This window comes from Polyodon spathula, chromosome 10 (genome assembly GCF_017654505.1).
Source record: "Polyodon spathula isolate WHYD16114869_AA chromosome 10, ASM1765450v1, whole genome shotgun sequence".
Taxonomy (NCBI): domain Eukaryota; kingdom Metazoa; phylum Chordata; class Actinopteri; order Acipenseriformes; family Polyodontidae; genus Polyodon; species Polyodon spathula.
The window spans coordinates 42,217,981-42,239,192 of NC_054543.1; the positions used below are offsets into that span (position 1 = coordinate 42,217,981).

Below are 21,212 nucleotides of genomic sequence, written 5' to 3' on the forward strand. Positions count from 1 at the left end.
TATAAAAAAATAAATATGAGTGGGCGAGAACGAGAATAGTTATATCCAAGGAGAACCAGGATTCAGTACTGTAAGAAACGCTGTATGTGTATAGAAAACAATATATCAAATATTTTGCAGTCTCCATCACCCAATTGTCATTGTTCTGTGGCAATGTATCTATCCCACAGTAGTACAGTACCACAAAGTAGCCAATAGCAAACTTAACGCTATCAATTAGACTTTTTCATTAGTTCAGTTAGTGATAACAGATCATTCTGTATTTTGTGTCTTTTTTGTATGGCGAAAGTTCATGTATCAACTGTGATACCACTGCACACCAGCTCCAAATTCTACTCATTTGTGCAGTATGTCAATGAAAAGCCTTTACAGGCTCTGTTTCGTGTTGCATGTTGCTGGTACACTCCGGTACTGAGCTGAAGCATGAACGCTGCTGCTCTGCGTGTTGCGTATAATCGTTTGTGGGGTTTTGTGCTGCATGTGCTATGTATGAGCTGCGCGCGCACAGCCACGGCCCATGTTCTCCGGGTGTCTCGCGCTGGCTGTCGGGATCGCTTTGCCGCTGTGTGGTAATGTCCGCCATGTTTGCGATGGCGCAGGGAGCGGATCGACCGAGCAAAAAAAGGCTTTAAATTCAATAAAACTCATCTGAAAACGGCTTCCCATACAGGATTCCGAGCCAAAGAGGGCTCATGAGTCCCTCAGTGGTGGAAAGAACCGGGTCCCTATTGGTTTTCAACCGAGTTTTTGAGTGAATTTCGGCGGATGCATGTTTCCTTCGTATTTTATGTTATTGTGATCGGAGACAACAATGAGTAAACTCTCGTTCCGAGCGCGGGCGCTAGACGCCGCCAAACCTCTCCCTATCTACCGCAGCAAAGACCTCCCGGACCTCACTGACTGCGTCTCTATCAACCGGGCAGTGCCGCAGATGCCGACGGGGATGGAAAAAGAGGAGGAATCGGTATGATCATACACATATTTATTATATTTTGGTATTATTATTGAGGGAGTACAGTGGGGTGTTGGTATTCTGGACCGCCTTACGTAAACTTTTGGACGTAGGCTCCGGTTGAACTAAGCACAGGTTGATTAAGAAGTACGTAAATTTCGTAGGAAACGAGTCGCTTTGCCGCCATTTTTACACCATACCCATACGCAAATATTTTGGAGTAAGCTGTTTTTTTAAATGTGTGTGACTTACGAGCTTTGCGTATCTGCATCTGTGCATGGTTGAGTAGTTGTTTTGTGAAGCGCTTGTTAGGCCTAGCTTGTTTCCCTTGCCTTTGTCCTTACGTAACGTAATTTGCGCAAGGAAGTTGCTCAAAATCAATGTGATCTTAAGTCGCGTTAGAAGACGTACGTACGTTGATTTTAAAACATGGTTTGGTCTGAAATTCCCGGCATTTCTCAAGTGCAGTTATTTTAGAAATATATTGATCTACTGTTTCTAAACTGTATAACAAATAAAATATAACAGCAAATAATGTAATAATAAAAATGTCAACCTTTATTTCCTCTGTCGGCAATGACATGGCTAGCAGATTTCACCTGCATTTTTATAATGCCTGTTAGCAAGACGCCGTTGAAAACCGACGGGTGTCTTGATGTTGGCATGTTTGACATGAAAGTAAAGTTTATGTAAAACAACGCCAGTTGCGAAATGTGATTGTTGTAAATGTGTGCGGTACTGGTTAGTCCAGGTTGCTAATATGGAGGTTGTTCGATACTTTAGCATTTTAAGATATAGTCTATGAACTTTAAAATACTAGACAATATTATAATATAATATTTCCATGCTGTTGAGTGGTCATGTTAAACAAACATTTGTGTCTAGCTGTAAGCATGTTGTGCAAGCAAGAAATTATCAATGAAATGCCTCTTTCACCTGAAATCACGCCCAGCTTTGCACGGATTGGACAATATATATATATATTTTTTTTTTGCAACACGCAGAAACATAACTGATAGGCGTTTTATATAGAAGGAAACGCCCATCATCACTGAGATTGGACTATGGAGAAAATGTTAAGGTGGGAAAATCTGACATGCTAAAGTGTAAGCGATTGTGTTAGACCGTATTTTAAAACACATTTGTTTTTTATTAAAGTAATTTCTCTAAACATCTTGGCAAAATTAGTCTACCTGTTATATTCTACGTACTAAAGTGCTCTCAAATCTTTGAAATGATTGGAAGTCACTACTGTGTTTTTCATCAGATTTATATTATGGCATTCTTGTTTACTGAATTGCAAAACTTTAATTTGTACCTATTTGTTGATGGAGCTGTCTATTACAATAGTTACGGGATAGTTATAGATAGAAACAAATTAAACGTATTATAATTTAGATTTAGGTTTATTTGGCTATATGATATATAATTAGATGAAATTAGGATTTATTTTATTGAATGACTATTTTGTTTAAAGACAACAAACAGATGAGTTAGGGAGAGTGCAGTTATACCAACTATAAAACACACTACATTCAAGAACCACTTTATGAACTACAATATGCTTTTGGTCTTATATCATGATACAAACACTACATACCTCTATTACGATACGATATATTGTGCAAAGAAAGTATCACGATTCATCAATACACAATGTTTCTGACAGGTACAGATTACAGAAGGCTAAACTGGGAAAATATTTAGCATGAAATTTGGAATGTTTGAATGGCTTTCACAAGTATAAAGAGGTGGTACTGGCATCCAGAGCTGTGATATTACAAGTATCTAAAAATGTCTAGTCGTTCCCGTGTGAGCTATTCCCTGCTGGAAATGAAATCCCAGCGAAAGGCATATAGTGGAGGTGGATGTACATAATTATATTTTAAGAACCACTAATCAAATTTTTTATGAAACAAGGTATCCACATTATTTAACAAGTTATTGACAGTATCAGATCCCGGGGATATACTGGGGTCTGTACATCTATCCTATGTAGTACTTACATTTTTGCTTATATCTGGAGAACCACTTATCCAGTTCTGAAACTAGATAGAAATTTGTATCTGTTGCTGCATAACAGTTCATTTGTGTTCAACATTTGTTCACTGCAAATTAACTTAAAGCTGCAAAATGCAACAAGATAATTGGGCATAAAGCTTGGTATTATTACAACCAATGGGCAAAATGCAGTAATTCCTTAAGGAGATAAACCGTGGTGTAAGTCATTGTTGTGGTGGCGGAGAGAGAGACATTTCTGACAATTATCCATGAAATGAAAGGGGTTTCTTCTGTTTTCCTGACACAATTTATGGTGACATTTACTTTATGATTTATCAAGAGCTGTTATACTTTTTGTTTCCCAGATTCATTGTATCATTAACCAGGGATTAATTCAGATAGACTAGTTGTCCTTATTGTGCCTGAATTAATCTAAATATTCATAGAAATCTGACAGATAATTGGCATTGAAGATAATGTAAAACTAAAGGTTAATTTAGAAATTGTAGATATTTAGGATGCTTTTGAAATATGCAAAGTATTTTGGTTTGCGCACGGCAACAGTGTGTGTGGGGGTGTCTAAATTTGAATGATTTCATCAGTGATGCATTGTTTGTTGTGTTTAGTGCAACTTATAGTTCTTAAATTCAGTTATTACTACAGAAAAGTTTCCAAACCCGGTGTGTCCCAAATATCAAGAATGAAATACATTTAAAATAAATCAATTTCTTAGCCCTGTCTGTTATTTCTACATTCCATGTAACAGTATTTTTATTGAGAATTAATTAATACTACTGAGACAGGTATATGTATGGGCAATTTTACATTTCTTTGTCATATTCAAAGACATAATACTTATGTTTTCCTTCCCCTGAAATTAAAATTTGATTCTTGCATTTCTCAGGAACACCATTTACAACGAGCCATTTCAGCACAGCAGGTTTTCAGGGAGAAGAAAGAAAGCATGGTTATCCCAGTTCCAGAGGCAGAGAGTAACATCACTTACTATGATCGCCTCTATAAAGGAGAGTTTAAAGTCCCTAAACAGTACATTCATATTCAGCGTAAGTCTCCTTTGATTGAATTTCTTTTTCATTCTTGGTTTTGCAGACAATCCCATTTGAACTTTACCTTTCTCATATTACGTCGGCCAGGGTGTCCTGGGCTCACGACGCACCAGCGACCCCTGTAGACTGGTCGGGCTCCTGTGGGCTTGCTTGCCTGTAAGCTGCCCAGAGCTGCGTTGTCCTCCGACTCTGTAGTTCTGGGTTGGCTACATGGCGAGCTTGCAGAGTGAAAAGTGGTCCGCAGACGTCGCATACTTCGGAGGACATTGTGTGTTAGTCCTTCCCACTCCAGAGTCAGCTCAGGGGTGGTAGTGGAGAGCTGAGCCTAAAAATACAATTGGACATTTCAAATTGAGAGAAAAAACAGTGTAAAATCAATTGGCGACTACTAAATTTAAAAAACAAAAAAATTCTAATTCTACCTTTTTTATGGCTATTGCTGGTAATCGATAAAGGAAGAAAATACTCATTTTACCTGTGTTTCACTAAGTAATTTGTATGGATAGATATTGCTCTTTTAAACTTATAAACTTTCTTTGGAGTGTTGTATTCCATGTAGGCTTTTGACTGACGAGTCAAATTATTGGTCTATTAAGGTTAACACTTAATTATGTTTTTTAATTAATTTATTTTTTACTAGTAATACTTTTAGTAGATAAAATCTGTGTTTAGCATGAATTCTGTTGCCTTTAATTTCTGTTGATCAATTAAGTGTTTCCGGGATTGAAATGAACATACAAACACAGGGATGAAATAACTCCCTTTGCATAGCAGTTTCACCCATTCTAGGTTTTACAACAAGCTTCCACAGTGTATAGGGTGTGTCTTATTACTTGTAGTAAAACCAGGAATGGATCAAATTGCTATGCAAAGGACGTCTTATTTCTATCCCTGTGTTTTGTATGTGTTCCTGTGGTTAGATGTTTAACAACGTAATAATTGCACTATTATTGACTTGAACATTGAGAAACCATGCATTGCTGGATATCGGCATTTCATTTTTTCTCCTTTTAAGGTTATGTGGTAATACAAAGATGCATTTATTTTTTACATTTTTCTTGCAGCATTCAGTCTCGATAATGAGCAACCAGATTATGACATGGACTCTGAAGATGAGACATTACTCAACAGGCTAAACAGGAAGATGGAAATTAAACCAGTTCAGTTTGAAACAATGATAGACAGGCTGGAGAAAGCCAGTGCAAACCAGGTATTATAACCTGAAATGTGTACTATTAAATATAACTGCTATATATTTAATTGAACCTATTATGATATTTCCTCATTTATGTAATTATTTCCTAGCTTGTAACTATTCAAGAAGCAAAACTGCTGCTAAATGAGGATGATTATCTTCTAAAGTCTGTATATGACTATTGGGTGAGAAAAAGAAAGAACTGCAGAGGGCCCTCTCTCATTCCCCAAATTAAACAGGAGAAGAGAGATGGATCGACTAACAGTGACCCTTATGTGGCCTTTCGAAGGAGAACAGAGAAGATGCAGACAAGAAAAGTAAGGATCCTCTATTTATCCTGCTGTTCAAATATTTGCATAATCAATCCAATTATTTTTGTATTGTTACATCCTTCTGGTTTAGGGAAGATGTCTTATTTGAATGATCCCTGGTACAGTTAAAACCAAATCCAAACATGGTGCTGCAAAGAAATAATTAAACATTTTCAATATACTTGTTGTTTGGCTTTGTTAAAAGCTAGAGAAAGTAAAACAGTCTTTTTAAAAAGGCAATTTTGATGCCACGTCACCATCTCGGTTAATATTTACAGTCAGAGCTTCGTATACTAACTTGAAATTGGAAAGATTATACTGCATGCAAAATGTGTTTGTGGCCTTGACGTTATCTTCTGTCCAAATTAAGTTCCTTTTAACCCTTAGTGGTCCATTTATTCAGCGCTTGTCAGGCGCGTCGGGTCCAATTTATTTTCACACACTGTTTATTTTACACGCGCTGTTTAAAATATATATATTTTTTTCCAGAGTGTTATGTTGTATGTATGTAACTGTGTGTGTGTGTATATATTTATATATATAAATGTATGTGTATTTTTTCTGTTTTCTCTTCCAGAATCGGAAAAATGATGAAGCTTCTTATGAGAAGATGTTAAAATTAAGACGAGAGTTCAGTAGGACAGTAACCATTCTAGAAATGATAAAAAGACGAGAAAAATCTAAACGAGAATTGCTTCATCTTACATTGGAGGTTGTGGAGAAAAGGTAATGGACTTAAACACTAAGTTTTAATATTTGATAATTGCAAAAAAGCCATGAAGAAAACTCAATTAGAATTTTTAATTATTGTGTAGGTATCAGTTGGGTGACTTTGGTGGTGAAATTCTGAGTGAAGTGAAGATTCCTCGACCAGAGAAATCTGTCTACAGCACTCCTATATCTCTTCATAATGGGAACCATCACAAAGTTCCAGAATTTAAAATTAAGGTAAAAAAAAATTGTCATGCAATGTTTTTTGTTTATTTCTGTTTCTAGATCAAAGTGGCATTTTATACTGGCATTAAAAAAAAAAAAAGCGCAATATCAGAAGTTTTGTTTAACTACAGCTGTTACTGTTATCTGTGGATAGGCCAGTTTTTTTTAGCGATCTTGACACATTTTATAGCAGAAACTTACTAACCAAATGCCTGTAATTTTGTTAAATTCCTAATGTAACAGCATCCCCACCACATCTCAGTCAAGGAGGACGGTCGTGATTTTGTCCGACCAAAGAAGAAATACCTGAAGAAAACTAAACTGGACATTTCATACCAGCAGCCTCATACTGAGCCACTACCTGCCATTAATAAGAGTGACTTAAAACAATATGACTTCCACAGCTCAGATGATGAGGAGTACCTACAGGTAGGATATCTTTGGAGGGGGGGCTGGGGGGGATCCGTTCTGGGCTTTACTGACTGGTAATAGCAGATAAACATTTAATTCAAATGATCCAAATGAGTATAACCCTATTGTCTGTCTAAACTAATGTCCAGCAAGATTAACGAAACTTCAGTTTTTTATGCTGTTTTTTTTTTTTTTTCACTCAGGCTTTATCCCCTACATCAGAGCCAGATGAAGAAAATGACCCAGATGGTTCTTTTGCTTTCAGAAGGAAAGCTGTGTGCCAGTACCATGCAGTAAGTAGAAATCATCATCAGTAGAACTGATGTTGGATAGAATTAAGTATGGGAACCTAATTAAAAGTTGACCAGCTAAATATTTGCATGTATTTGAGTTATTTATCCAGGGTTTTGTTGTAAAATTAGTTGTAAAATACAGAATTGTTTTGCTATTTGCTGTAAATTCCTTCATGTCGATTTTTCTTGATCTCTCATAAATAATTTGTTGCCCTACATTTGCAGCCTCGTTTGGACCAAGCTAACAGTTTCCCCTGGGAGTACCCTGAACTTGCAGGGTTAGAAGAGTTAAAATACAGGCACTGCCTCACAGCCCTCTCTGTACCCAGGAGATGTATAGGGTTTGTGAGGCGGCGGGTTGGGCGGGGAGGCAGGTATGGAAATCTAGTTGTGATTTTCTGATCAGTAATGTTTAAAGCGTACCATCTATTTTGCCTTCACTGACTTCTTCATATCTCTGGAACAAGTTTTCTAGTTGTTTTAGAATTGCTGTTATTTTTATTTTATCAAGGTTATAAAACTATCTGTTCTTGTGTGTTTATTTCTCACTAAGTAAATGCAAAACTCCAGTAAGGCACTATTTTAATGACGTAAATGACAGTATTCAGGTTTAGCTCATTTTGGGTGTATACATGTAAGTTAAATGAGGCTGTTCTTACCTTGCAGGGTTATTTTGGACCGAGCATCGTCTAATCAAGACAACATTTTAAAGCAGTTGGACCCTGAAGTGTTTAACTCCATTCCCAGTAGTTCAACCTCAGACTGTTCTACATGGACCAATGCTTCCAAAATACATTCTGGGAATGGAATGTCCCTTAAGGAAGTTTTAAGCAATATTAAAATGTGTCGGTTGCGGTGTTTTCGGCCACAGTCTATACAAAATCGGGAGAGTGAAGATGGTAGTACTACTAGGAAATTGGGACAGACTATGAATAACAGACGGGTAACTGGAGCCTCTGTTGCACTGTTGAACTCTAACAGGAATGGGATTTCAGGTAAGTATCAAAGTAAACCATTTTATATCCTAAACTTTTGGCTGGCTTTCAGAAAGGAGCAAATAGTCTGGTGGTTCTGGTGCTACAAATGCAGGACAAAACAGCCAAGTCTAAAAACCTTTGTTTACCTATTTATGTATTCATATTTATTGGTCTGTCTTTATATGAATGAATGAATTATTTAGAAAACTTCCCGCATTTGCTCCAAATGGAATCAGTTTATCACTCACTATTGCATTTCAGATTAAATTCAGTAAACTGTATATTGTCAAAGTATCCTTTTAAGACTGCCACACCGGACACAATGGGAGTTTTTATCTGGCAGCAAGATACTTTCACAGTGACATGACCATACACACCAGAAGCGACACAGAGTCGATGCGACAGATTTGAAAACTGCCAGATCTATACAACTATTCAGAGTTGCTATTGACAAACAATGATCGACTGGTACATATTCAACAACATGATGTGGAAATTGAGTGCCTTCTCTGACGGTATTTCAACATGTATGGCAATAAATCGTACACACACAACTTCCTTCGAAATGGACAATGTATTGTCTTTCAAATCTGTGTCCTTACAATTGCGATGACCTTTGTCATAAAGCTCTTTACATTTCCATGGCAAGTATTATTGGTTCCTCCGTCATTTTGGAAACTGCTTCACCCTGCTGGACCATGTGTATTTAAGCTGTTCTCTGAATGGTCAATTCCTTAGTTGTCCTGTGACAAATAGCTAAAAATAGGATTCAATTCTATTTATTCCACGTAGCTCCAGTGTCACGTGTCATGTTGCCTGTGGTGTGAAAGATAATTATCAAAAGTTGTTGCACAGTATCGCTTGTCCTGTCGCCTTTACCCATAAAATCTTGTTTCTGATTGCTTCGCCCTCGTATTGACGCCGCAGTCATATATTAGCTTTATAATAGTGGCCTCCCTCGAATAAACGCTGCTATCAATAAAGAAACATTAAGGTATTTGAATTGAAGGCCGAATTGAAGTATAAAATAGACATATGTATGTCTTTTTTTTATTCAGAATTGGTTATACTGTCGTAATAGATTGAATCAAGGGTTTGCAGTGTTCTTGAATTTCTAAGAGTACTCGACGAAATTGACAGTTGTCTTTTTATTATTGATTTTGTTGTTGCAGGTAGCAAAACTGCTAGACCAGTTTGTTTTGAGAACTGAAGGCATGTTTAGCAACTGGAACTCTGCTTCACAGTAGACACAAGTTTCATCTTCATATACACTGAACTATCAGTTAGGGACGGGAATTTTAAACTTTTAAACATATAAACGTTTTAACAGTGGTTAAACATTTAATAATATGCTAGATGTATAACCAGTCACATGACAAACGTCACCAAACGCAAATATTTTTCTGTATTAATTTTAGTAATTTATCATCAGTGGACCGTTGCGTATGAGACTGCTCTTGTGCCACAGTTATGGCGGATATTATGATAAGGAAGGGGTTTGGCAATTGCCTCAGAGTAGCTTTTCTAATTGGTGCAACAGAAAGATTTAGGTCGATCTGGCGCTTCATTGGTGCACTGTGTGTATGTACCTGGTATGATGTCAATTCCAAGGGGGGGTTGAAGAACGTTAAAGACAAGTGTTTTTTTCTCTGTTTGATCAATATTTAAAATTGCATCACTTTTCAAAGGAAGACACATTTGGAAATATTTTGAGGAACCGTTCAAAAAAAACATGGTATATAATAATTATGCCAAACAAAATTGCCGTAACAAAAAAACACAAGTTCAGTGCTTCATAGTTTGAAATGAAAACATTTCATAATTGTTTTGGATGAAGCTACTGATGGCAATAAAAAGCATAACATCTGTAACAATGTTATCCCCTATGAGGACAGTCCGTGTGAATCGTGAAAGCAGCAGTTTTGAAATCGATGTAAGATTATCCCACTACTGTGCCGATCCAAAAAACAATAACAACGAGGCCGGAATAGCTTACAGAAAATTGTGCTGCAGCTGTTCATACAAACTTTGAAAGGGAGAAAAAGTTGCAATTACCACAGACTCATTGACCCCATTCTCTAATCTTCCCATAGGTAGAAGGCTTTTTTCACATGAAAATCTTCTTTAAGCTTTTGGGGCAAATTGATGTTTGTTTTGTACAGTTTTTATTTTTATGTTGGAACTATTACACTAAAGTAAAAGACCCCTTTGACACAGTTCAAACAGATGAGCCAAAATCTCTTTTTATAATTTAATGTAAAGTTGTGTGTATAGGTGAATTTGTCTACTTTATTCAGTCATACTTGACCATATACAATTAACTGCACAGGAAGGCAAACATTATATTAATATATTACTTGATTGTGTTAATTTGGCATCTAAAATAGCACTTGTGGCAATGTTTGGAAGGTTTATGTACACTAGTACAGTATGTAGACAGGGCTCCTGATTTTCCTTTTTTGGAAATGTCAAATTCTGTTTTTCAAAATGACCCAATTCCATTTTTACCACTTAAGAATTAACAGTAATTTCAACAACATTTTTACATTCAAAATCTTATTTTTTTACTGTAGTTTTCAGGAAAAATATTTATTAAAACAGTCCAGTAGTAACACTGTACTGTAGGTCAGTCAACAAATAAAGGTGTTTTGAAAAAAGCTTCTTGCTGGCATTACAATATACAGACTAGTCGAAAATGAGGGGCATTATTACAAAAATATTAAATTCATAATTACAAAATAAATACAATGTTCAGGATACTTCTCTCCCATCTGTAGTTTCATCTGCAACAACGCAGACTGGTTTAGTATTTTACTCTGCACATTAAGCAATAATAAATATTATATAACTTAATGTAAAATGTGTCTGATATATTAATAGTAGAACTGTTAAAGAGAGCAACACTTCTACTTTTGAGCTTCTAACTATTGTGCCCTCTGGGTACGCATTTCCAAAAGCTTGTTTATTTTCAAAATGCCATTTCATATTATGTTCTTTAACTACTGACACATATTCCTTGCACAATAAATACCTTGGCTTTGCGTTCAGTACAGTTGGTAAAAATAAGTATTTATTGGTCCACTCGCTTATGAATCTATAATTTACCAGTACGAGTATATAGCATTATTAGGGAGTTAATGATAAATTAGAAATAATAAGTTCTAAAACTAAAGGTTTCGCCTGAATCACTGTGTTGTTCCTTGTGTTGAGCGGGTGACAGAGCTTCTGTCAGTCTCCCTCGGCCATTTTGATGGTTTTCTCGGCTTTTTCCTGAGAAAAAACAACTAGAGACCTGTGCTTGATGTGTTTGACCGGAAAGGGAAAATTGTAATATCGGACCTAGTCCGATATAGGACCACAAAGGGTTAAATACGTTATATAGAACAGTAATCATGTATTTATAATTTAAATACCGATAAAAATACATGTTGTTTATTTACACGTAATTGATGCTGCTACAAGTAAGCTTGCATTGCAGCAGCATTAACTGCAGCAGACTTGGGCAAAAAAAACTTAACACTCGCTGTTCCAAGCAGCTTATCAGTCAGTCACAGTTTACTGCTACTGAAAATTATTATTATTATTATTATTATGAATAATATGAATTTTACGATTGTAAAGTGACCCCAGAGATTGGATATGCGACCATGGTACATCAGCAAATTCTTGCACAGTTTGCATTCAAATTTTTTTTTGGTCGTCAGGGCATTTAACTAAAAAACAGCAGAGGGGTTTCGAGACATTTCTTTTATACAACTGACACTATACAATGCTTTGCTGGCGAATGAAGAAATTTGCCTCTGGTTAACATGAGCTGGAGCTGGAGGGGGAGGGGCGGATTGTGCTCAAACATTCTACCATAGCACATCTTACACTGCCTTGTACACAAGGTATTCAGTACATATTTTATTGAAGCACTACAACCGCGATAGGTACCCCCCTCACCCCATGCTTTGGCATCATAATATACCCTGCTTCATACATGGCAGTGGCGCCATAGAATTGCTATGTATAACGATTTGGTAGTTGATTTTAATAACTTTTTAAAGTAATATGCATTACACAATTCAAAAGATCTAATTTTGCATGAGTGACATTTAATATGCAGTTTATAGTATTCACATTGTCAAACGGTTTCTGTTAACAGAAGAAAAAAGTGTGTGAATGGCGTCTGACGAACCTTCGAAGGTTTAAAATAATCTTCGAATTCCTGGCTAGTGAACTAACCTAATGCAGCCTTAGCAGATACTGAAGATGAGAAGGTCCAAGACTGTATAAGACTTTATAGGTAATAAGAAGAACTTTAATAATAATAGTAGCATCATTAATTAAATGAATGAGATGGATGCAGTAAGTGTATCCATGGAATATGCGATTCAAACCCAAGATGAACCAAGACTAAAGTGAATTGCAAGATTAATAGTGATTAATTTTTTTGCTGGACGCAAGTAATTAACCATAGCTAGAGTATAGACCCATTGGACTACTTGGTTCTGATTTCACTTAACGTTCTATATTATCACTAATTATATGCTATAAACGACCTATATATATTATAATTATATTATCTGATATATATATATATATATATCTATATAATATATATATATTATATATGTGTATACATATGGTACATATATGTACGTCGTGGTTTGCCGAGTTCATTTAAGTGGGATGGTGCATTCTCAAAAATATTTGTTTCAAAAAAACAAAATTTTTTATTAAGTTGTAGTGGTTAAACTGAACATTTGTTATATAAGGAGGAGGTTAAATGTCAGCAAAACTTGCAAAGAAAATGTGCAAAATGAAATAAACTGGTTGCATAAGTATTCAGCCCCTTAAGTCAGTACTTGGTTGAAGCACATTTTGCAGCAATTACTGGTGTTAGTCATTTTGGATCGGTCTCTACTAGCTTTGCACAGTAGGATGGTAACATTTTTACCCATTCTTTAAGGGAAAATTGCTGTAGTTCTGATAAGTTTGTTGGGGATCATTAATGGACTGCAATCAAGTCGCGCCATAAATTTTCGATTGGATTCAAGTCAGAACTTTGACTGTTCCACTCAAGAGCGTTAATTCTCTTCTTGTTCAGCCACTCCAGTGTGGCTTTGGCTTTGTGTTTCGGGTCATTGTCCTGATGTGAATTTCCTCCCCAGTTTCAGAATCTTGGCTGATTCAAACAGGTTTTCCTCAAGGATTCGCCTGTACTTTGCACCATTCATTCTGCCCTCTATCTTGACAAGCTTCTCATTCCCTACTGAAGAGAAGCATCCCCATAACATAATGCTGCCACCACCATGCTTGACAGTTGGGATAGTGTTGACTGGGTGATAAGCAGTATTGGGCTTGCGCCAGACGTAATGCTTGGAATTTAGACTGAAAAGTTCAATTTTTGTCTCTTCTCACCACAAAACCCTTTTCCACATGTCTGCAGTATCATCTACATGCTTTTTCGCAAGCTTCATATGTGCTTTTAAGAGGAGGCTTTTTGAGTAATGGCTTCTTTCTTGCCACCCGTCCATATAGACCAGCTTTGTATAGGAACCAGCTTATTGTTGATATGTGAACACTGACTCCCATCTCAGACAGAACTTTGCAGGTCTCTCAAAGTCATTGTTGGCTTTAGAGTGACATCCGGAACTAGTTTCCTGCTTGCTCTGCTGCTCAGTTTGGGAGGGCGACCTGATCTGTGTAGTGTATGGGTGATAGATTGCATCTTCCACTTCCTAATGATGGACTTCATTACTGAGAGGGATAAGCTGTGCCTTTTGAAATTTTCTTGTACTTTTGTCCTCTGTGCTTCTCTACCACTTTATCCCTGACTTGTTTCGAAAGCTCCTTGGTCTTCATGGTTGCTTTGTTGAATCGTTATGTGAGTTGCAGCTTAAGTCTTTTATATACCTGCGGGAAATTTTCTACAAGTTAAACCACTTTGAGTACACACAGGCTGAAACCATTTCACTAATTTTGTGACCTTTCAAACAAATAATTTGAACACGAGCTGATTTAGGGCTGCAGTAGCAAAGGGGTTGAATACTTAAGCAACTGAGATTTAATCTGTTTTTCTCTAAATCTTACTTATTTATATTCTATATGCATTTTTTTTTACTTTCAGTGTGGAGTAGTTTGTGTAGATGTCTACATGTAAAGTCTAATTTGAAGGCATTGTGGGGTTTGCTCACGTGCCAACAAAGTGTGAAAACTTTGCAGGGGGTTGAGTACCGTGTGTGTGTGCGTATATATGTATATATATATATGCACATGCACTAGATAATTAGCTTTTATATTCAAGCCAATATCAGTACTTTATGTTCAAGCCAGAGCCAGTACTTTCATAGAGCATAAATGGTAGTTTTGGCTGTGTTCAATATTAATGTCCATGTTGAAGTTTAAGAGGAAACCAATGTTAAATTCCCCCTGAAAAGCGTTGAAAGATTTCCCAAACTTACTGATCATGGCTGTAATCTACAGATTTGGAAAGTTTCCCTGCTGCCTTCCTCCACTTCTTATGTCTAATTTAGAACCATCTGGGATCCTTGTCTGAAGTTATGCATAGCTGTCTTCATGCTGTTTATGGTGTATTTTAAAGTCAGCTTCTCACTCTTTGTATTTTTGATTTGTGTATTTTCACATTGTCAGTTTAATATTTTAGTGTTTCTCCAAATTAATGGATATGCTTCAAGGTTCTAAAATAGAATTATTGTTACTGTTTTAAATTAAGGCATGTTAAAAAGAAGCTGATTTCCCAAAGGATGTAAGGTTGTAACTTGATTGGAAGAATGTTTTCTTACAGTACTAAATACTTTTGGTTTTCAGTTGTGGTCTAACTCTTTTGCTGTGCTGTTACAGGTGGCATTACAGAAGAGCAGTTTCAGACACATCGACAGCAGCTGGTTCAGATGCAGCAACAGCAGCTGGCACAACTCCAACAGAAACAGCAATCCTATCATTCCACATGCCCAGCACATCCAAACTCACAGGTCATTTTTAGATTTGTTGTGTTTTGTGAAGCATAAACAACGTGTGTTGAATCTGTAAAAGTAACTCACTGTTTCGAGTCCATGAGTTATAATGAAATTTCTGCTGTTCCTGAACCTATCCAGAAGAAATATGAAAAATAAAATTAGAAGGGTGATGTTGATATGGAAGTGAATTTATTTTTTGATTATGGAAATGAATTTGAAAAACTTTTTTTTTTTTTTTGCATTGTTAACCCTTAGCGGTCCATTTATTCGGTGCTTGTCAGGCATCTCCAGCCAAGCCCCACCCCTTGTTTGCTGTATTTTTTGCACACCTCTTTATAGACGTGCACTTTATAGTACATACTAATAAATCCTCTCCTAATCACTCCATCACCAAACTCCTCAATAATGTGATTTCAAGTCATTTATGTTATTACTACAACATTGGACTGGAAAGGGAAAATTGTAATGTTGGACCTGTTCCGACATAGGACACAAGGGTTAATGTATAACTTTTCATTAACACTAGAACCGCCAGCAATAGTCATTTTGACAGGTACATTTTAAACAGCTTCAATATGAAAATGAAACACAAACTATGAGACTCCTCAAAAGTTTTGTTTATGAACATCATAGGTAACATTTGCATAGTAGAAACACCGTATATAAATGAAAAAATAAAAGGCTTTATTTTCGAAATTAGTGCATATAATGCATGATGTAAAAAAATGAAAAAGAAAATATTGTAACCAGTCGTAAATTGGTTATATGTAGACCTACGTACAGAATTGTAAAATCAAAATAATTTGTAAAAAAGAAAATAACTCGGTTCACATTGTGTAGTGTAACAGGAATGTGCATTCAGGGAAACATATTTCAAAGTAGCACCCATATTAGCACAGTCCACACAGATGTAACGCTTATCAACTTGTCGTGTGCATTTACCATCTACCGCTCTTTCACACTGGGCACAGATATGAGACATTTTATTGCATTTAGTTACCTGGCATTGTTTTCTGTTGCGTGTGTCGCTTGATTCACACTGTATCCAGGTTAAGCTGTTTCCCTGCCGCTTTGCCATTTTCTGATCGAAATGTTTCTGCCAAAGCTCCATGGCTAGAATCATAAGGTGATATTTTCCCCGGTGCGTTCATTATACAAAACGAAGGAATTGATGGCTGCCATGTCCAGTACATTGTAAAATATAGCAACTGCTTTCAGGGAGTACTAAGTTTTTGTGCAGATGATGGAAACTATCTTCTCGTTTTGTTTACTGTTCCAACCAGGCTTTTTTTTTTTTCTTGTTCAGCTGTTTTGCTAATTACAGTGAAGTAAAAAGCTGTCATTGATAACATTGATGCTTTTTCCTATTCATGGTTACATCAGCCTAAGTACCACATTGTCACCTAGTCTCTGACCAGCTGGGCGAGTTTCATCTTTGCACAGGTAGGTGTAGGGTCCGCTGCCAGCCAACTTGATCCCAAATTTGACAGATTTGTTTGACATGCATTGTGTCCAGCGACACCGTTCTTTTGTTGGAAACAGCTGCTTGTCCATGTAATGTTTTATGTTTAGTTTGAAACAGGCAGTTCTGTTTTCAGTGAAGTCATTACAAATTCCTGCTGCCAATGCAAATATATCTGTAGTTGCTGTCAAATCAAAACGCAAAAATATCAAGATTTCTCGAAAAATTCTTGTAATAGTAATAAGACATGACAAAATGACTACTTTTGGTGGTTCTAGATGGAACTTTTTATGTTTATTTTTGCGATTCTGACTTTCAAACGCCGTAAGGGTATTTAATATATGTATTTAGGAAAAGTTAAGAACAGACAACTGCGGATCTCCAGTTCATACAGAGTAATTTCAATTTTAAAAGTGAAAACCGTCAATGACTACCGTGGTGGTGCTAGTGTTAACAATATGAAATGCTAAACTGAAATACCAAGCCCTTTTCGTAGTGTGATATTTGAAATGTGTAATGTTATAACTGATTGTTGCATAACAAAATGGTATTTGATTTTTTGTTAAATTGTTCTGACGGGGGTTTTGTTGACAAGTCAACTGTTTTCTGTGGATTTGTAGCATAAACTGTTGATTATTTAATTAATAATATACCAGAGGGAATTTAAATTAGTCTTCAATGTTCTTCCCTGAAAATAATTTCCATATTAAGATTAAGCGTGTTTGAGTGTATGATATTACATTGTATAACCCATGTCTAGTATTTTAACTGCTTGTTTTGTATTTTATAGGTATCTGGCACTTCAGACTGCATGTCAAAAACTCTGGATTCGGCGAGTGCCCATTTTGCTGCATCAGCTGTAGTCAGTGCCCCAGGTCCAGGACGCATGGTGTCCAAGGACAACAGCGTTCACAGCAGCAACATCAATGGTGTCGTCCAGTCTTCGGGTGAGTGCAGATTCTGCTTTTTATTTATGATCAATTTGGCATATACTTTATCATTCTAGTCTAGTATAAAAAAAGAGTGATATTTATGTAGTCTTTACCTCCCTACCTCATCATCTGATCAAGTTTAGAAAAATATATATTTCATACCAGTTGTCAGAAAGTAAATGTGTATTCTGTAAATAAAATCACTATGAACACTTTTTATTACAGATCTGTGCTGTTATGTAAAGAATAATAACTTCAGTTGGTTTGAATTGTTTATATAATTTTAGCCACGTTAGTGAGCTGAAATGGATGGCTTAGAAAAATAAATTTTTACTGACTTACATGGAGTAAGTGAAAACATGCTAAGAAACAAAGTAGTGATCTATTTTTTGTGTTACATTGAAATGGGATTTCTGTGGATACCCACATATAATAAAGGGAAACATTTAATAGCCTAGATGTTCAACTGTAAAATGGTTGATTATTTCAAACATTTAATGTTGTACAGGTACCTCTAAAACTCTTCATTCCGCCAGCACAGCTTTGACGCCCAGCCCAGCAATCTCTACAGTACAGCTTGTAAGGACTGTCAACCACACCACCACCAACCACCACCTCATCCCAGCAATGTGCACAAGTAGTCCCCAGTCGTTGCCGGGGAACAGTTCCTGCCTAGCAACTGCAGTTCACCTCAACAATGTTAGTGTTGTTTCCCCTGTGAATGTGCATCACAGCACAAGGACTTCAGCACCCTCGCCATCTGCCTTAAAGCTTGCCACTGTGGCTACCAATCTGGACAGGGTGCCAAAGGTGACACCCACTAGTGCCATCAGCAGCATAGCAAGGTGAGTAAACTGATAGAAATAGAAAAAATAGTAAGGTTGTGGCAATGCATATTTTTATTTATTTTACGATTATTTTTTCCTTGATGTATTGATGTAATGTTGTAAATAAAATAGCATAAACATTATTTGGCAATCTAGGAATACAGGTTTTTTTTTTTTGTTTGTTTTTTTTCTGCCTGTTGCTGTTTGAAATGCTTCATAAATAAAGCTGATTTATTGTCTTGGGTTTTTTAGTTATGCTTATTTGAAAATAACATCCCTTTTCAGAAACTCATGGAAATATTCAGGAATGTTTAAAAAATAAAGACTTTAAGTTTCTTGTGGCTATAATGTATGCTTTAAGTAAAGTTGCTAACTAGTATTATCCTACTGTGTAATCCCTTCAGAAACAATGATTATAGGAATGATGTTTCTTTTGCAAAGCTCCAGCATGTTAAAAACATCCCTACCTTTTTGGACAAGAAAAAGGTAATTTATACAGATACACTTTAATATTTACCAGGGCTAACATTTTAACAAAGGGTGTCTAAATTTCATGGTTCACCTTAGAATGGAGGGATGAAATAATATTTAAAAAGTCATTAAATAAATTGAAAGTGTTCATTTCTTTTAGGGAAAGCCATGAACCAGAAAGACTTGCTTTAAATGGGATTTCAGAGACCACTGTGGCAATGGAAGTGACATAACCCAAGCCAGCTGGACTTATACTTGTGAAAAACAGTTGTGGCAGGCCTAAATGTCCCAGAATAAATGCAAAGTATATGTATCCCCTAGAATGTCAGGGGTGCTCAAACATGGACCTAATAAATCGCAGCATATCAAAATATTAGAGAATTTGTCATATATATGTACATTTTGTAAAATTGGGAAGATCACTACCTTGTAAAATAGTATATTTGTATCATTAGTATGTTATTTCTGTTACTTGAATTCTAGATATTTGTCATCATGCTTTTGCACTTGAAATGCAACCGAATGGAGAGGAAAGAAACGTGTAACAGTTTGTTTTAGGATCATGAGCATGAAAATGGATCCTATGTCACTTGTTTTAACTATTTATTTTGCCATGTTTACATTTTGTATCTTGTACAAATAAATCAGACTTTGTCTACAAAAATAGAGATTTGCATAGTTAGCATATATAAAGTTCATGTATTTTTTTTTTTTTTAAGGAAATGTAAGTATTCACTTGGTTAATTGTTTCACAAATTGAATAGATGGTCTTTTGGTAACAACTTTAGAGGCATATTTCATTATTAAGACAAAAGTATTTTCCATTACTTTGCAGGGGAAATGGGGATTGATCGATTTTATTTTTTTTAAGTTGTAGGCGTTACAGTAACATTTTTTTAATGTATAAATGTCGTTGTATCCATTGAACCCTTTTTTATGAAACAAAAAATGTATGCATCTGACAGTCCAGTTCTACAAATGTTTAAAAAAAAAAAAAAAAAAAAAAAAAAGACAAAACCAACTTTTTTTATGAAATATTTGCATTTTAAAACATACTGGGGGTAAAGTCAATAAATCATCAGGTATGGATAATTTTATCTGTTGTGTCTTATATAATCTTACAAATTATTGGAGACTCACCAAACCATCCCTTGGGAGAGGGGAAGGTAAAGCTACATATCAAAAAACATCTCTTCAGATTTTTAGCCTACCTTTACACAGTGTAGTATGTCCATGTGTTAGTTATCCAAACATTAGTTTACGCATTAATTCAGACAAACTTTCCTTGTTACTTGTTCTTGGATAAATGAAAAATAAAAAAAAAAAAAATGCAGGGAAATAAAAATATATATATACATATCAAAACTTTGGTTTTGATGTCTGAATTTTTTTCTAACTGAAAGAACAACATTTAAGATGGCTTCCAGTTATTTATTATTGTCTTAATTTCAAAATATGTCTGCAGTATTAAATTACAGTATGCAAATTGAAGAAACTGCCAAATTCAGCCCCTATTAATACACAGATGCAAGAATGTTATGCACCACCTTCCTGCAATGTGGATTGATGGACCTTACAGCTGGGTAAGGAAATGGTTTTTCAACAACTGAAATTGCTGCCACCTATTGGTTCTCAGGAAGTTTACAATTGTATCCTAAAGAAGCAACACAAATATTTTTTAGTTTGAAATACGGTCTTTTATTGCTTGTACGTAATGCATTGCACCTAAACTGACATATCAAATGTCCCAAGTGCTGACTGAAATACCAACTTTATTTGTTATTTGCATCTTATTTTGCATAATGCCTGACCAAAAAATGGCATTGTTTTCTCTAGGGATCCCCAAGAATCTTGCATTCCCAATATGGGGATGAGGTCTCTTTGTAATTAAGCATGTCCTTGTGCAGGGGTCCTTTTTCTGTTGATGCTTTAAAGTATCGCTAAAAAAACCATTGCTGTTATAACATGCTCCTTGGGGGGTGGGGGGGGGGATTTGTTGGTTGAGTGTCAATGACTATTTGATTAATGGATTTTTTTTGGGGGGGGGTAACTGCAATAAATATTAATTTCCTTTATGGATATAATTTATGGCACGCTTGTTTTAGTGTGTTTTTTTTTTTTTTGTTTTGGTTGTTAAAAATATATTATCCTGCGTGTTCAATTTCTACAGAAAAGGTAAATAGATTTTCTTTCCATGGACATTGCTTAGCTGAATGTGTTATAGATAGGTTGTTATTTTTTAAAGTACCAACATTTAGAAATTAAAAGCTAGATTTAAGGAATATGTACTTTTAGTACGGACACTTCAATAGTAAATCCTTACATTTTACTATTTTGGAATGCTGTTTAATCAAAATATGGCCGTGTAATGTGCATGCTTCCCGTTTTACCAGAGTTAGCTGAATTTTTGTT

At 35.8% G+C, this 21,212-nt stretch overlaps 1 protein-coding gene across 4 annotated transcripts; it reads left to right on the top strand.

The window, feature by feature from the left end:
* The first annotated feature begins 560 nt into the window (after positions 1-560).
* On the top strand, positions 561-19,892 carry epc2 (enhancer of polycomb homolog 2 (Drosophila)). Of its 4 annotated transcripts, XM_041262151.1 has the most exons (15): positions 561-964; positions 3,858-4,017; positions 5,085-5,230; positions 5,326-5,532; positions 6,104-6,252; positions 6,342-6,474; positions 6,706-6,891; positions 7,077-7,166; positions 7,392-7,540; positions 7,833-8,161; positions 14,993-15,123; positions 17,361-17,517; positions 18,011-18,347; positions 18,734-18,815; positions 18,961-19,892. In XM_041262151.1, exons 1-15 carry the CDS (start codon positions 812-814, stop codon positions 18,970-18,972), a joined length of 2,421 nt encoding a protein of 806 aa, XP_041118085.1. In that variant the 5' UTR covers positions 561-811; the 3' UTR covers positions 18,973-19,892. The 4 variants fall into 4 exon arrangements, with proteins under 4 accessions (XP_041118085.1, XP_041118086.1, XP_041118088.1 ...); XM_041262152.1 differs by lacking the exon at positions 18,734-18,815; XM_041262154.1 differs by lacking the exon at positions 18,961-19,892 and having other exon boundaries at positions 18,044-18,347; positions 18,734-18,924.
* The last annotated feature ends 1,320 nt before the right edge of the window (positions 19,893-21,212 follow it).